General features: G+C 38.0%; 1 protein-coding gene across 1 annotated transcript; it reads left to right on the forward strand.

The window, feature by feature from the left end:
• The first annotated feature begins 1,397 nt into the window (after nucleotides 1-1,397).
• On the forward strand, nucleotides 1,398-16,686 carry LOC131697960 (complement component C7-like). Its single transcript, XM_058990117.1, has 18 exons — nucleotides 1,398-1,826; nucleotides 2,894-2,955; nucleotides 3,347-3,422; nucleotides 4,322-4,463; nucleotides 7,149-7,287; nucleotides 7,819-7,957; nucleotides 8,344-8,481; nucleotides 8,594-8,837; nucleotides 9,970-10,083; nucleotides 10,871-11,037; nucleotides 11,407-11,635; nucleotides 12,073-12,244; nucleotides 12,601-12,688; nucleotides 13,210-13,342; nucleotides 13,701-13,889; nucleotides 14,323-14,419; nucleotides 15,126-15,310; nucleotides 15,946-16,686. Exons 1-18 carry the CDS (start codon nucleotides 1,821-1,823, stop codon nucleotides 16,128-16,130), a joined length of 2,505 nt encoding a protein of 834 aa, XP_058846100.1. The 5' UTR covers nucleotides 1,398-1,820; the 3' UTR covers nucleotides 16,131-16,686.
• Nucleotides 16,687-17,967: the final 1,281 nt, after the last annotated feature.

The raw sequence follows: 17,967 nt of genomic DNA on the forward strand, positions 1-17,967 counted from the left end.
GGCTAGTCGCTGCACTTTCGATGTCCCGAAGCAGGAACACTTTCCTTTAAGGGTTTTAACTTCTCACAGAAACTGCCATTTGGGGCCCCCTGGCGAGCATGGCAGGGGCATCCGACACTGTGCCCCCCCCCCCCCCGAAATGACGCCCCATGGTGCAGACTATTTTGAATTATTTATAACAGAAAGCGAATACGTGTGTTTCTGACGAGATTCACAAATACTTTTTTTTTTATTCATCAGTCCCAAACAATTGTGTCATAAATTATATATTAAATAAACAGAACATAAAAATTACCACATTTGTTAATCAGATTATTCTGCCTTTAGTTTTATTGCAACTGTGGTGCCATTCAGTACAGCAAAAATTGTTAACCGGTACTTGCGCTGAAACCTCCAGACTGAAGGGGTACAGTTTAAAACAAGGTTGAAAACCACTGATACAGACCATCTGTTTTCTGTTTATAAATGACCAATCAAGGTCATGGAGCAAGAGATCCTCTTGGGGGGATTTTAATAGTGTTTTGAAAAGGGTAGAAGAGTATCTGCCAACATTTTTTTTTATTACAATGCAATGTTTTTTTTAAAAGATGAATATAAAATACATTTACTGGCATTTTTATATTTAAAATAACCTAACCCTAACTCAATGAAAAAGTTCACATTATTTAGAGCCAGAAATAAAACAAATTAAATGCTAATGCTTTATAGTTAGTACCCCTCTTTAAGCAATTATTATTACTGAAGTTAGGATACCAATATCTAAGCTTAGACTCCATGTACACTAGGACAGTTTGGGCTGGTCTACACTTACCAGAATGCATTGGGGTATGATTTGAAAAGTACTGTTCCAAACTGTCCTAGTGCACATGGACATGATACAATAACCCTACCAATACACAAACAGCTGTCTAGTAGTCAATCTCTTATTCTAACCTTCCAAACCATAGCAGCCAACAGCAAAGGCACCACAACTGATTACAAAAAATCCCATTCCCAGTACTTGTTTTGCAGCTTCATGTCTTCATGAGGATATTAACAGTTTGAACAATCCTATAATATCATCTTTAATCCATTATTGTGGTGTAGTTACATCTGTTCATAAGATCCAGTTCAGTTTTGACAGATGGGAGTTCAAACAAGCCTTCCTCTTTGACGTATTGCTATTGGCTTAGGACACACAATTTAGTGTTATCAACATAAATGTTATTTTTACAAAGACAAGTTCCAGAAACTTGATGAAAAACATTTTCTAGATAACATTTACACATTCTCAACCCCTGGACGACCCCTGGTGTCTGGAATTGTTCAAATGTCACTTCTCGTAAACGAGATGAATTTGCTTCATATTATTACAGTTGCCAATAAACTGAAGCGTGCCCTTTTACCAGAGTTACAGAACTTTGTGAAAATGAAATAATGCACAACGCGGTGCATGTGCTGTCAAGGGTTGACAAGCTTGTGCAATAAATGTCAGTGAGTGGCAGACTCCCTCTCCAGCCGTTTCAGAAGGTGCTGCCGTGACTCAGAGCCGTTTCAGAAGGTGCTGCCGTGACTCAGAGCCGTTTCAGAAGGTGCTGCCGTGACTCAGAGCCGTTTCAGAAGGTGCTGCCGTGACTCAGAGCCGTTTCAGAAGGTGCTGCCGTGACTCAGAGCAGTTTCAGAAGGTGCTGCAGTGACTCAGAGCCGTTTCAGAAGGTGTTGCAGTGACTCAGAGCCGTTTCAGAAGGTGTTGCAGTGACTCAGAGCCGTTTCAGAAGGTGCTGCCGTGACTCAGAGCCGTTTCAGAAGGTGCTGCCGTGACACAGAGCCGTTTCTTCACAATGAAGGTAAGATTGTTTTATTGTTCTCTGTTCTGGCCTCCAGCAAAATGTTCACAGGCTATCATCCAGGTCATATGTGAGATTACCTGATTTTATTCTGAAATGGATCCAGCTGTTGTCAGTCTGTTCAGAATTGAAGTTTTTTGCTCCAGTGTAAAATGTCTCCGTGTCTTTTTCACAAAACCAGAAAGAAATAACAATTGCATTATTTGGTGTATTTACCGTATTGTTTTATTAAAAGTGTAATACATTTAATAGTGTCTCTCTTGTCTCTCTTAGAAAAAACTAGGGCATTGTACAATGGAGCAAAATCTTCTGTGATGTGATTCAGAGCAACAGTTGGGATTTAATATTAAGACTTGCCTTTGGAAATGCTAAGAGCAGGGAGTAGCTGTTAAAGTTTTTTTACACATTATTTCATGAACTTTTGGTTAGAGTTGGATAATAAAAACAAGGTGCTTATCATGAATATTCTATAGAGCACGGAATATCAGATGTAAATAGTCAGATAAAACCAAATATTTTCAAAGTTCAAATACATATGAATATCAGTATCCTCGAACCTCAATATTGAAACCTGCCATTGTAGAACCAAATTAAACCAAGTCAGTGAAATACTGTATTAAAAAAATCAAAGCTTAAATACCAGCTGTGAATCCCATCACAGAAGATTTCTTCTTGTACAATGCCCGTTGAATGTCATGTAATACCAAGTATAATTTTTTTTTTAATACAAGTTAACTTGAGAACATAGCCATATATATCTTAGACAGATCTTCACATTAAGCTGTAGTCAAAGTTAACCTGACCCGTCCAGGGGATCAGAACATGTGTGGCACAAAAACGAATCAAACCCTCATCCTGCACAGCATGCATTATTATTATTATTATTATTATTATTATTATTAGTAGTAGTAGTAGTAGTAGTAGTTGTAGTAGTAGTAGTAGTCGTAGTAGTATTACTATATTTAGTACAGTTCTATCAGGTGTCAATTGCTAAGCAATCCAAAAGGGAAAACTTAAACAAATTCCAGGTTTACCTGTACCTTGCTTTCTGTGTTTGTCTTTTGCAGGTCATGGTGACATTAGTTCTGTATGGCCTGGCTGGACTTCTTCATCTTATTTATGAAGTTGGGTAAGTTCTTTTTTTTTTTTTTTTTTAAGGTACTTCAAAGATTTGGGATGCTGATTGGTTAGGTCTGTACAAGAATTCACAGCCATTGCTACAGTATGCCTGAGCTTACATTTACTCTATAGGAGACGCTATAGGAAATGTTTATTTAATTAAGATCTGGTAATGATGTGTCCTCCATGAGACTGTTGTATTAAAATGAATTTAAAAGGCTGCAGTCTTTTTTTTTTGTTAGCAGCTTACTTGTACATTTACAGAATTGTAGATATTGCGAGTGTTCTGCAGTGTGGTTACAGAGGACGACACATCCAGCTAGATTCAAATGTAATAGCAGGACTTACATGGGGTACACAGACTTTGGTGTATTTTGAAACACTAGCTTGTTTATTTACAGCTGTGTAAGTCCTGTGAATTGCCAGTGGACTTCATACAGTGACTGGTCAGAATGTGATGGTTGCACAAAGACTCAGGTAAGGTAACAAAGCTTAAGTATTGACAACAAATATTAGTAATTCAAGCAAAGGAACCCTGATGGGATTACTATCTCTAGTTGACCAATGTGCAATGCACAATAATAATAATAATATTAATAATAATAATAATAATAATAATAAATTGTTGTGATTAGAAACTGGAAAACAGTGCCTGTTGCTATTTTAGTCATAGAAGTCTTTAAAGTACATGTTTAAGCTTTTCTTCAGTTTGAATATTTGTAAAGCCAGATATTGCAACTAAACCTGCTGTGTGGAGCTTTATGATTGGTGGATGGAAGTTTAGAGGTTAAAGGAGATAACCCAAGTTGTTACCAAATGGGCTGTTTTGCAAGCCAATTCACACACATATACATACTAGGGATCGCTCACAAAGTCTGTCTCAATGTATCTTTCATTCGTTTGTTTGAAAGGCTTTGAGAGAAGTCTTGTTTATAAAAGCAGACAGCAATTACAGATAAGAAAAGATTCCAGATCCTCACATAAATGGGATGACCTGAGAGCATTTCCACAGGCCACGTGTACGTTTTGCTCACAAGCTCTCGAACTGAGCCCTTATTTATTTCTTTGTGCTATTGGAGAACCTCTTTAATAACAACCCCCAATTGATATCTCGGTTGCCACGGCAATGCCATTCTTGGCCCACTCCAGTAGCCACATTATAGAGATAACAATGTACGAACATGTTCAAAAGTTAAGGAAAGTTAGTCATATGCCTTAAAAATGTTTCCGAGTTTACCTTTCAACATACATTAGCCTTAGAGCGTTTTACTTGACACAGAAGTATTCATCTGTTTTGCTCTGTTACAAAGTATAAATCAGCTTTAAAGTTTTCAGAGCAAATTGTTTTTACAGTATTTTTGTATTTGATTTCATAGACACGCAGACGCACAGTGTTAAACTATGGTCAGTATGGAGGAAGCCCGTGTTCAGGTGAGCCAGTTGAGAGAAGGGCATGTGTGCCCACAAGAGGGTGTCCAATAGAAGATGGTTGTGGAGGCAGGTTCAGGTGTTCCTCAGGTGAGAAGGATTAAAGACACAATCTTTAAGGATTTCTTTAATAAATATAAATGTAACCTCCCTTACTGAATATATGTTAATAAACTTAATACATAAGAACCGTTTAAATATATTTGTGAGTTATTTTCTCTGAAAGGAGAGGAAAAAACACAATGAAGTTTGCAACAATTATACTGTAACTGCAAAAGTAAATCATGTCCGAGTAGTTGGTTTGGTAACTTTTTTTGGGGGGGGGGGGATGTGATGTTCTTTCTGAAAAATGTTTAGATTGCTGGTGAGAATTGCCCTTTCTTCCCTAATGATGATTGTAGCTCCTAGCAGCCAGACCAGTGGAGGTTACCGAAACCCCAGTTCCCCTTATACAAGAATGGATTCATAACCAAATTTACCAATACAACCACCAGATCACCCAGTTTAGTACCTTCCAATTACCAGGTCCCACTACCTGGAACCAATTAACCTTCCCACGCAGATACTTTATCCAGAACAGTAGGCCCCAAGTAGTGGTGACACAACGACAGAACCGCTATTAATGATTTTTATTTCGGTATACAATTTATTATTCTAATTAAAATTCAACACAGTAAAATGAAAATACAAGTTTCAAACATAAAATTCTTACAATACTAGCACAGGTCTATTAAATTAGCAGCACAGTCAGAAGTATAAACAAATAGTTCATGGCAAAGAAATAGTAAAGATTGCAAATGTGTTTCAGTGTAATGACAACATATAAGAAAACACTGAAAAATCAACCAAAACTAAATCACACAAAACGCAGTGCACTTCAGTTATCAAATCAAAGCAAAACAAAAGTGAAACACAGCACACAAACTATAACTTAATATACCAACCGTGAAAGAATTATCCAACGTGCTCAACAACTGTCAATGACTGAAACACGTGTACAATACCGTCCTAATACCTCGAACAGATCTTCAATTACTGTGGCTAAGCCAACTTTAACTATGCAGTTCAAAAGAGCGTAACAAGCTAGAGTTCATTTATACAATCAAACGCTACACGAAAACGGAAAGGAGGTAAAAAGCACTATCTTCTACTGGCCCATTTTACACAACAAAATACAGAACTTAATAACTGAATGAACTAATCCACGGAGCCAAGACTCAGTACGCACCAGACGATACCCAAATAATAACGTTTCTCCGAATTGTTATATCTCCACTCAAATCACACAGTATTGGTTATAGGTTCTGTACTCTGTCTCCGCTTTCTTACACAACGTGTACCCTTATGGAACAAACATATATTTTTAATATATGGTAGAAAAGCATGATCCTTATACTTTTCATATATAGAAATGGGCCCCTTTTTTATATATTTAAAATATATGGGATATATTTAAAATATATTTTAGTCTGTAAGCCATATATTTATTTTATATGGATTACAGACTAATGAAAATATGTGGTGCACCATATATTTCCAACATATAAAATAAATATATGGATTACAGACTAAAATATATTTAAAATATATCCCATATATTTTAAATATATATATATATATATAAAAGAGGCCAATTTCTATATAACGTTGTTAATTTGTCTCTGTGCTTGGCATGTCCATTTTATCCAGCACAGCACAGGGGCAGCTACTCAGTACTAATTGTATTGAACGCTTGCGAGGCGGGGGCGTGTCCCCAATCGACCACTCCTAGATTAATCTCATTTACTTGTAAGAGGGTATAAGTAAAGCAATCATGCAGTTTAGAACAGTACACAACTTTTAAATAACAGAGTGTGACAAAGTGGCTGAGTGGCAACAGATACAGGAGTGATGCAGTGCATGAAAGAAGCAGACAGATAATTGTAATCCGGTTTGGAAATGTTTCTATTGTATTTTCCAGGTCTGGCGACCAAACAATAATTCCCCGGCAATACACACCAATGTGTACAGCATGGGATAATAACACAGGAAAAGACCCAAATAATAAACAATATCTGCCCCACAATAATACAAACACGGTCACCAGTCCTGGGTGCGTGCAGTAGCGCTTGTGGGGGGCGATACAAGTTTATATTTATGACAATGGTGAAGTGTTGTCCGGTTTAGTGCTGGCCCTTGGCGACAGCTCCGGATCTGTGTTAGCCGTCTAGTAAATGCACAAGACAAGATAATTACAAGACAAACAAACAAAACACTCACGGTACTTTCTACGTGCAACAGTGTCTCTCACAGTCCTTCTTAGTTTATTTACGCAAACCAAAGCGAAGGAATAGATTGCTATTCTCCGTCCCCTTTTATGCTATCACACATGACCCCTTGGTAAACGAGTGCAGCTGTCTCTACAATCTGCAGCTGCTACGTCGTTTCCCTTCTGGGTCAATATGGTCCTGCAACGGAGTCTCGCCTTCTTCCAGACTGACCGACTTCCCGACCCTGGGAAAGAACTGTCAGGCTAGCCTGTCCAAAGAACTCTACTTTCGCTGCTTAGCGCCCTCAAAGGACGGGAGGGAGATTTACAACCAAGATTCATTATATTTCTGTTATTATATTCATTATAAGATTCGTTATATTTTCTACCCAAATGAGGGCTTCAATCATAAAATAACGTTTTTTTTTCTTTTCTTTATTTCATCTACCTTTGTTTAATTAATTGTTTTCGTACTCTAGAAAATTTAAACATGTGCAAGTTTCCTGAAACCTCTTTTGTTCTTGCAGGCCAATGCATCAGCCGGTCACTGGTGTGCAATGGGGACCAGGACTGTGAAGAAGATGGTTCTGATGAGCAAAGATGTGAGGAAATGAAGAAGTGTGACAAAGATCAAATCCCCCCCAAGGCTGAACTTTCTGGTGCAGGGTATGGCTATACATTCACCTTTGAACAATAAACAAAAATAATAAAATACAAGAAAATAAAACAACACAGTTGGTTAAATTTATCTTCCAAAATGCCATGGGTCAATATCAGTATAAAACTGTAACCTATTCCTGTTTGCAAATTCGGTTGCTCAAGTGGACTCAAAGTTACTGTCCAACGACAAGCCAGTTGCTAAAAAGATTATTCTCACTTAATGTGTATTTATTTATTTGTTTACTTAACCAGGAAATGTACCGATTGAGACTGGGTTCTCATTTACAAGGGGGTCCTTACTCCTTCCATAAGGCTAGCTTCATATTGCATCCCAAAAGCAAAACTGATGCATTTTCCACAATGGTATATTTGAATATATGGCCACAGGAGGACATAATAAATGAATCATTGATAGCTCACACCAGTCCTGGCTCTCTGCAGATTCATTTAGAAGAGAATATATTCTCTTCAGCTTGTTTCTCCTGCATGATATTTTTGTAATTTGTAATTCTGAACTGTCCCTTTTTCCATTTTTAGATTTGATATTCTAAAGGGTAAGGTCAGGAACAATGTCATTAACACAAAAAGCTTTGGTGGACAGTGCCGGATAGTGTTCAGTGGGGACCACAGATATTTCTACAGACTGACACAGAGTCTCCAGAAATACACATTCCAGGTGGGTTACTGTAGTCCACAAAGCCTCTTCAGTAAATGTATCCATTTAACACAATGAAATTGAAAGGTTACTAGCTTTTTCTCTAAAGGACCACAACTTAGCTGAATATAAAATTCCTTAGATTGCAATTTTCAGATGTGTCGTATGTTGTACCTGAATGGCTTAGCCAGCAACGTAGGGACTGCATTGTCTAACGAGACAACAGACATGCATCAGGGCCCAAAATCACTGAAAACTTTGACACAGTAGAAGACACACCTGCCTCACTGAGGCCAATCTCAAGTGTTTTGACCAGTGTATTTCCAGAGAGGCAAGAGATAATAATAGAGGGAAAATAAAGACATTAGTAGAAGTGACAAATAAGTAAAATGTGTTTTCTGGTGCAGGTAAAAATCAAGAATGATTTCAGCTACGAGTTTTACAACAGCACTTGGTCCTATAACAAGCACACATCAGACATCAAGAGGTCAAGCCATGATGGTAATTACGATCACACGAGTGATATTGCACTGAACAATGAGAAGGTAAGATGCACCACTTCCGAGTCTTTCTATTGTCAAGCCATTTTCCAAAGATGCCATTTTTGTGGTTTTAATTACGATAACCTCATGACACTGGTTCATTTGTGCATTTCAGAGCCATCAGTTGATGATTATCAGGAATGAGGTGGAGGTTGCGCAGTTCATAAACAGCCCACCAGAGTTCCTGACCCTCTCGGAAGTCTTTTGGAAGGACCTGTCTCTCCTCCCAGTTACTTACGAATACGGCGCCTACCGCAAACTCATCGAGAGCTATGGAACTCACTTCATAAAGGAGGGCTCTCTGGGTGGGCTGTATAAACTTGTGTTTTATATGGATTCTGAGAAGATGAATCAGAAAGGTAGACCGTCCATTTCATATAATATGTTACTGTAGCATTCTAGAGGGGGAGGAACTTTGCTAGAAAGAGAGAATAGAGACTGACATGGTCTGGAGCATTTTAACAAACTCCCACAAGCTTTCTTTGTTCGTACTATTTTATGGTGTTTGCAGTCATTCTAAGTGGCCTGGGATATTTTGCTCCAGTCTCATTTTGCTCTGAACCTGCCTTTGAGCTACTTTGAGATTGTCTGGAAAATCCTAAATGCCGGCAAAGCCTTCCCCATTCTATTCAAACCAGGTGGCATTGACTTTTTAACTCTGCCCACCCCTACCTGCTCTACAAATGAGGTCTGAATGTGCATTGAATGAAATGAGGAAGACCGTCAGTGCCTGTGAAAAAAAAATGTGAACAATGTTTTTTAAATATATATGTTATTAATGGTTTAATTACTAGCCGTTGCTTCCAGTTTTTTAACTGTTTTGGTGGAGGTTAATGTTGAGGTTCTGCAACAATGAATGGCAGCATAGATACTGGTTTCACTGGGGATTACAGTACCTTGTCATATACAGGTAAAGCTGTTTATTCCAAAAAGCTACGAACGCCCCCTGTACCACATTAAATCCCCAGAACAATCAGAGTCTGTACTGGCAATATAATTATCCTCAGAGTGTTTATACACTTTATTCCTATTTGTCTGGTGGACTAACTTACTGCTTACTCCATAAATCAGTGTTTTTGGCCACAGTTTAGACAGATGTTCTTGGCAAAAATAGTAATCTGGATAGTACAGATAATTCTCACTCACCACTCTGAGAATCTTAAGCAAAATGGTGCCCAGATCAACTAATCAAACCCAGGAAACAACTCTAGAGGTTCAGTTTTTATTTGTATCTGCATCAGTTCAGTTTTCCAAGCTCCTCCAGAATGACCCTTGGTTTACTGTGTGGAACTCTGAAGACAGTATGTGAATTGGTCAACAACTGTAGGTAGGCCCTTTCATTATTTTGCAATATGATGTAGAAGAAAATGTAAGAACCACAATATAAGTGACACCATAAAAATGTGAAACATCACTATCTGTATATCTGTGATGTACTTAGGGTAGTTTTCACCCAAACAACCGGATTTTCTTTTTTGTTTTTCAATAAAGGTATTTCCAACACAGATGCTGAGAAATGTACATCTTCTAGCTCTAATTTCATTTTTGTAAGTGTGAAACGCTCAGAATGCAACAAACTAATTGAAGCGCTCAAGACTTCTCAAGGTAAGCCGTAGTATAACAGCTGTAGTAATAGTAGTAACAGAAGGAGAATCATACAGTATGTTCGTAAAAAAAACACCCACTGATGTTTCTGAAATAAGTAAGCTGTGTTAAGCTGTTAGAACAGCTGGAGATATGTAAATGTAGACACGCTATTGATAAAGGGACATGACAGAAATGTAGTTGTTCAACCTTATTTTTAAGGGTCCACAAGTTTCTGGGGGGGAGTACTATGTAAATAGCACTGTTCTGGATCTGGTAATGACTAATTTAGCATATTTGTTAAGCTTTGAGTAAACCCATGTGTTTCAAACCCTGTATTTTCAATGAAAGGCACTGAAAACTAGCTTGCCTCTGAGCGAGTCATTGCACCCCTTGGATTCGCTACAGAATTCTAAAGACATGGGGCTAGACTCTCAAAACTTTTGACACCAATTGTCATAAATATTTCAGAATCGAAAAACACACTCACTTGATGACATCTGTATACAGTGCTGTCACTGGGCTTGATTACTTCTACGTGATTTAAAACAAGTTTCCTGAATTCTTTTGTGTATTTCTGTGCTGAAGGGATCTCCCGTGTGTTCATGTGGTCCTATTGAGGGTTCTAAAGATTAGACTTGTTCAGTTCATCTGGCTACTGACATACTGAAGAAATATCTGAAAGACATTTAGCATTGCAAGCTTCACTTTTCTTTTCTCTCAGAGCCATGTTATTTTCTAAATTACAAAACAAAAATAATAATTTAGGAACAGCTTGTTGTATCATGTCTCTTTTTTTTCTTTTCAGGATATGCGTCTCAAAGAATCTCTGGTAACTCATCTACTATTGGAGGGAGTGCTGCTTTTTCATCTGGGCTGAATTTCTTGGATCTGAACAATCCTGCTGGGAACAGTGAACGATATGCCAGCTGGGCTGGCTCTGTGAAAGACAATCCCAGTGTCATCAAGCAGAAGGTCAGACATCTTTACTATTAAGATCACTACCATACACTTTACTGACTGCCCCGAAAGAGCTGTGCTCCTTGGCAGAATGGTTATCATTTATTTCCTGTTGTCACACAGGCTCATCACACCATGAATAGTGGTGAATTATGTAAATTATGATACAAAGAATAATGTATACCTCAACAAGGCTGTAACTGAATCAGAAAGCACATGGGGTTTATTCATGTCACCAGAACCCAGAGAGGCACATTGTAGTATTGCTTGTTTTGAAAAGCTGATGTCAGAGAACTGTTTCCTGTCTTGTCAGCAAGTCTAATTTAATGTGTTAGGCAAACAAACTAATCATTTTGCATTGTGTTTCTTTTTTTCCCCCTGTAGCTGACACCTCTGCATGAGCTGGTGAAAGAGGTGGCATGTGCTTCAGTGAAGAGGTATAACCTGAAACAAGCGATTGAGCAGTATCTGAATGAGAATCACCCGTGTAACTGCAAGCCCTGTCAGAACAATGGCCTTCCTGTGATTAAAAACACCCAGTGCAACTGTGACTGTAAACCAGGCACCAGTGGACTTGCCTGTGAAAAAGGAACTCCTCTGGAAGAGCAGCCAGGTTGACTTACTAAGATTAATTTCTATTGGACCTCTGGTTTACTATATAAATAATAAATGCAGGAGATTAACAGAAGCCTCAAAGTGTTTGTTTTAGTAAACACCTGAAATTAAACCAAATTTAGGAAGAGATAAAAACAAATGTCCAACAATGGAGCTTATATGGTCGCTTTTGGGAGAATTTGTCAGTTCCAAGTAAGTGGGTGTCTATTCAATTACAATAAATTATGGAGGATCTACACACCACTGTTTAGATCATTTAAATATGACCTTCTATGTACTAGGCTTTTGAAAATCAAACATATAACTGTGCATGCGAGTCGTTGACCTATTTTGAACATTAAGCAGTATTTCATTGTTTAGATCAATTGAAAAGACGCTGCAGTCTTTTAAAGGAAATAAAGAAGCCTATTGTAAAGGAGAACTGATGTCTTTTAGGCGTGATTGATGGCAGCTGGAGTTGTTGGTCTTCCTGGAGCTTCTGTAGTAGAGGTCAAAGGTCCAGAGGTCGAAAGTGTGACAACCCCAGTCCCAGTGGGGGTGGAAAGTCCTGCATTGGGGAGCACACAGACTCCAAGCCCTGTGAGGATGAAGAAGTGGAGTATCTACGGTGAGGGCAAAAGAGAAAGTGATAAACAAAACATTAAGAAAACTAGCAATTAACAACATGACTAATTCATGTCTTCCTGTAAAGTATTCCTATTTAGAATAAAATCAAATCAAAGTATGACCTTATAAATTTGTCAAAACTTTGGTACATCACCCTACTGGAAATTTAAGAAGCTTGCTTAACTCAATTGGATCCCACTTTATTGTACTGGTTTCCTGCTGAAAACCCAGCTGATCTATCCAAATACAGCCCATTTACAACAGCTTGTCTCTTCATTATTTTCAGTGTAAAAGAGATCATATTAGATCACTGCAGTAAAACAGTTCTAACGATTCCCTTATTTTTTCCTTTTCAAGTGAAATTGAACCACATTGCTTTGACACAACTCTTGTACCCGTCAAGTCGTGCCAGTCTCCCCCTCCACTCATTAATGGATTTGTTCAGGTATGGGTAACAACACTAGAACCACATAACACAACAATATAATTCAAAGTGTCTTAAGCAGTGACAAAAAAATATATACTCCATATTTACTAAAAAATATCACTGTGGATGTGTTTTATGTGAATGATAATGCTAAACAGCAAAGGCAAAACGTACATTTGAAATTAATACCACTCCATTCAAAAGCCATCTTTGTTTCTGTTGATATGTTATAAAAACCTGTACTGTCACATGTATAGATTTGACTGAATGACTGCCCCTCACCACTGATACCTTTGAAGATATCCATTTGCCTCAAAGGTTTTTATTCTGGAGGTGAAAATTTAAAATATATCAATAAAGAAAGTTAAACAGTGGAGGTTTCATTTGGTTAATTCTGATTGTCTGGGGCCTGAAGATTTCAACTGCTGTTTTCCAAGCTGGGAGGTCTAGAATAAACAGCAGCTGAGACCTCACAATGTTTGGTCAGATCAGATCTTTAAAGGTAAGAGCCACCTCTTCTGTTTTTCTTTTAACCATAGGATCCCAAAGACCTTTACCCAGTCGGCAGTAAAATTGTGTATTCCTGCATAGAAGGATATTACGTTGTGGGGGATCCTGTAGCAAAGTGTGGAGAAGATCTTCATTGGCAGAGATATCCTCTTCATTGCCATAGTAAGTATCGCCGTCATCGTCATTAATTGAACATCAGTGTGAAATCAGACTCTTACCAGCTTACCATTACAGAGGTGCCAATGTTGGGTGAGCTCAAAGAGTGACGCTTTTGCTGAAGAATGTATGTCAGTGCTGAAGGTGCACAGTAAGATGACAAAACCAGGAGAACAACTATTAAACTAAGGAAGAGATAAGGAGAGCCATACTGGACGGCTTCCATACACATGTTGGACATACAGCAAACCCATTTTATAGCTTTTGTTTGTTTGTTGTTGTTGTGCAAAATGATCATGTTTGCCTGTGGTGCTTAAACACCGGGATACCTTCACAATTAAATACTGTTCTTTGTTCTTCACAGGCGTGGTCTGTGGGCCTCCGACTCTGCAATCTGATATCACTGGCACTCCCTGGAAAACAAGCTATGAGATAGGAGAAAAGATTACTTTGTCCTGCCCACCTGCAAAGAAATTGGAAGGGGCTTCAGAAATTATGTGTGACTCCAGTCTAAACTGGTCACCTAAGTTAACAGGCATACAATGCAAAACAGGCAAGAAATCAATTGAAAGAGAACACACTGAACTGCTGATAAAGTATTTTCATACAGTATTCAAGCAATAGAATCATAATTAGAGTGAATTACTGTGTAAGAAAGTCAGCCTCCAAGGTAATGCCCTTATAATTAGGGATTTAAAAAACATTAAACAGTGCTGTTTATTTCTATTTTAAACATTTCAATTCCGGTGCTTCCTGAATGTGGTTATGACAGATATTTACACAAACTGCGTGTCCAAAACATTCTGAACTCCTAGTTTGTGGCATGTTTAGGTTGTGAAGCAGTAGAACACACCTATACAATTAGAACATATCCAGAAGGACTCTTTTGTTAGCCTGTGTGTTGATGAGAGGCAAACCATTGTTTTGTTACACAGTAGTATCAGTCATAGTTCACACAGTATCCCATGACATTTGATTTATTTCAGTGTCAAGTGATAACCAGGAAGCACAAGGAGGCCAGTGCCAACCATGGCAAAAAAAACACAATTCAGAGTGTGTCTGCAAAATGCCCTACGAATGCAAGTAAGTTCTTGTAGAATTATATATATATATATAATATATACCGCTAATCCTATCTCTGTATTCTTAAAGGTTGCATAAAAACAAATAACCGATGAGACACACTGTATTCATGTTAAAGCATTTGCTCTCAAGGTTTATGGTGCATAAGCAGGCTTTACGGGCAGGCATGTTGTACTAAAGAAAGTACAAGGCTTTTAAAAGAAACAAAGTGAAAACATGAAAGTGTGAAAAAAGTGATGAAGCCCCTCTGTTACACAACTTTTCTTACTAAACGTATTTGTTAAAATTCTTAAATTAGCATTGAACGTGCCGAGTAAAAATTATAAACAAATATCTGTAATGAGTAGGAAGAATTTTCCAACTGCGAGCCTTATTGCTTGTTATATATTACTTATTTAGCCCTTCACACAAGCAACGGGTCGTCTGCACACTCCTAGTTTTAATTACTTGCAAAACTATTTTGCCAATAACATTGAGTTTAATGTGATAATTGTCAGGTGTTTTGTATAAGAAATAAATCTCTCTACTTTCATTACTACTTTACTGTATATAAGTCTATACAGTATACCGTGTTCTTAAAAATCTATCATCAGTACACTGATGTGTATAAAACAGATTAGACATTCTTCTGTATGTTACACAATTTTTCAAAATATGAGTCAATCTGTTTTCTGCTATCAACCACACTGACACTTCCTCTCCCCAGGTCCTCTCTGGATATCTGTGTCACAAATGCTAAGACCGGACGAACAGACGCCCTCACAGTTTGTAAGGTCTATGCCCTGGAGTGCCTGGGACGGTCATACACCCCCGCTGACGAGAGTACCTGCAAGCTTCCAGGCTTCCAACCCAAGCCCTGCCCTGCCTGTCAGCTGTGGGAGAAGTGTGATGGTATGTTATAACATGTACAGTAATCACGGCAAAAGGTCTATGGGCTATGTCTGGGAAGCGGATTTGCAAAATAATTATCTTGCATTATTATTTGAAACCAACGGATTAACTGCATTTTCTCTACAAATAACATATATAGCATTCTAGAAAATGTGTTGGACCACCAATGCTGGTTTGTGGTGCCTGGGTGACAGAGCAATTATTGCCTGTTTTAATCCACTAAGACACCTTACTAAGTACCTAGGTATACATGATTAGATAACTGCCCTCTCTTCATAAACAGGATATTAATAATATGTTCTTCCCTCAAAAATGCAGTGAAAACTGCCAAGACTGGTACAGCATTCAATCTGATACCTCTTCTCACTTTCAGAAGTTTGAATTAAAATACAGAACAGATTTTCTGTTCTTTATTAGAATTAATTGGATAACATTTTTGTCCCACTACTTATGTAAGAGAGCTAACTCATTCAAATATTTGCATATATTCAAAGACTGGTAGATTATCTACAATGGTGATTTATACTATTGTTTGCACTGTGTATTATTGGAATTTAGGTACTGAATTGTGGCATTGTGGTGAGAGATTAAAATCCCTATCCTCCCAATACTGTACATTATATATCTGTTCTCAGAGCAAACCAACATATGCGCATGCAGAGGAATTGAAGAATGCAAAGAGAGTGGCAGCAGTATCTGTGTCCTTGCTGGAGAGAACCATTTCAAACAGACAATGTCTGAATGTGAAGCAGGCGCGAGGAGATGCAGAGGAGAAAACATATCTGTTGTCAACATCAGACCATGTGAAGCACAAGAGTAAAGGGTGCCACTATTTACTATTGCCTCTGGTTAGAATGGATTTCCATGTAGTTCACTTAAGGGCCTTTTTCTTCATATTGCATTCCCTCTGATAATAGACCCACTTTTTTGGTTGTCATATACCATAGAATAACCTACACTGTAGATACAACTTTGTTGCAATTATATCTGTTGCTACAGAGAGCTATGTTAGAACCCAGTTTGTCCAGACTGATCCAGGACATTGTATTAAACCATTTTGTATTAGCATAAGATAGCCCTTTAAAGTCTTGCTTGTATAGAACTTGAACTTCTTATTTGCATATCTCCTCCCAAGTAGCAGGTGGAGTCTGAAGTTTTTCATATGATTGATAGCATGGCGAGAGTAGAATTGCCTTCATGTCAGAACTACTTATTGCTGAGCACTGACTGTGAATTCTGTCATAATAGCAGGGTACTTATATCTTACTCTGTGCCTGCAAATTTCTTTGACTCTGTGTCGTAAGAGTTGCATTAAGAATGTCTTGTACTAACTGAAAAGCACCTGAAATAATAATTAAAAATATATATATATTGGACTTTTCCTGTGAGTGTGTGTGTGAGTGTGTGTGTGTGTGTGTGTGTGTGTGTGTGAGTGTGTGTGTGAGTGTGTGTGTGTGTGAGTGTGTGTGTGTGTGAGTGTGTGTGTGTGTGTGTGTGTGTGTGTGAGTGTGTGTGTGTGAGTGTGTGTGTGTGTGTGTGTGTGTGTGTGGTGTTTATTCAACGATGAATATTACACCATATAATCCTTTATAATGTAGTTTATTGACTAGTGGACAATGTTGGAGGACTTGGACACTCCTTCGGTTTGGATACACGTTTATTAGCGTTCATTTCTGAGAGAAATTGTTAAGCAAACACTGTAAATGTATCCTTGTATGAAAAATGTCAACACAGCAAAGGTTGATATAAAAAGCATGTTATTTGGAAGCTATGAAATATTTGATAGTCTTTACATCATTTCTCAACCTCACAGTTTAGAGACACAAGAGGAAATTTGAAGTGCGACAGAAAACAGAAAATACTGATTAGAGGAGAAACCTCAAAATGGAGTGAGGTAACCAGTGGAGTACCACAGGGATCAGTATTAGGTCCTCTGCTATTCCTAATCTACATTAATGACTTAGATTCTGGTATAGTAAGCAAACTTGCTAAATTTGCAGATGACACATAAATAGGAGGAGTGGCAAACACTGTTTCACCAGCAAAGGTCATTCAAAATGATCTAGACAGCATTCAGAACTGGGCAGACACATGGCAAATGACATTTAATAGAGAAAAGTGTAAGGTACTGCACGCAGGCAATAAAAATGTGCATTATAAAATATCTTATGGGAGATACTGAAATTGAAGAAGGAATCTATGAAAATGACCTAGGAGTTTATGTTGAAATGTCTAGACAATGTGGGGAAGCTATAAAAAAGTCCAACAAGATGCTTGGATATATAGAGTGAGAAGTGTTGAATTTATATCAAGGGAAGTAATGTTAAAACTTTACAATGCATTAGTAAGACCTCATCTATACTATTGTGTTCAGTTCTGGTCACCTTGCTACAATAAGAATACTGCTGCTCTAGAAAGAGTGCAAAAAAGAGCGACCAGAATTATTCCAGGTTTAAAAGGCATGTCATATGCAGACAAGCTTAAATAACTGAATCTATTCAGTCTTGAACAAAGAAGACTACGCGGCGATCTGATTCAAACATTCAAAATCCTAAAAGGTATTGACAATGTCGACCCAAGTGACTTTTTCGACCTGAAAAAAGAAACAAGGAGTAGGGGTCACAAATGGAGATTAGATAAAGGGGCATTCAGAACAT

Source organism: Acipenser ruthenus, chromosome 2 (genome assembly GCF_902713425.1).
Source record: "Acipenser ruthenus chromosome 2, fAciRut3.2 maternal haplotype, whole genome shotgun sequence".
Classification (NCBI taxonomy): Eukaryota; Metazoa; Chordata; class Actinopteri; order Acipenseriformes; family Acipenseridae; genus Acipenser; species Acipenser ruthenus.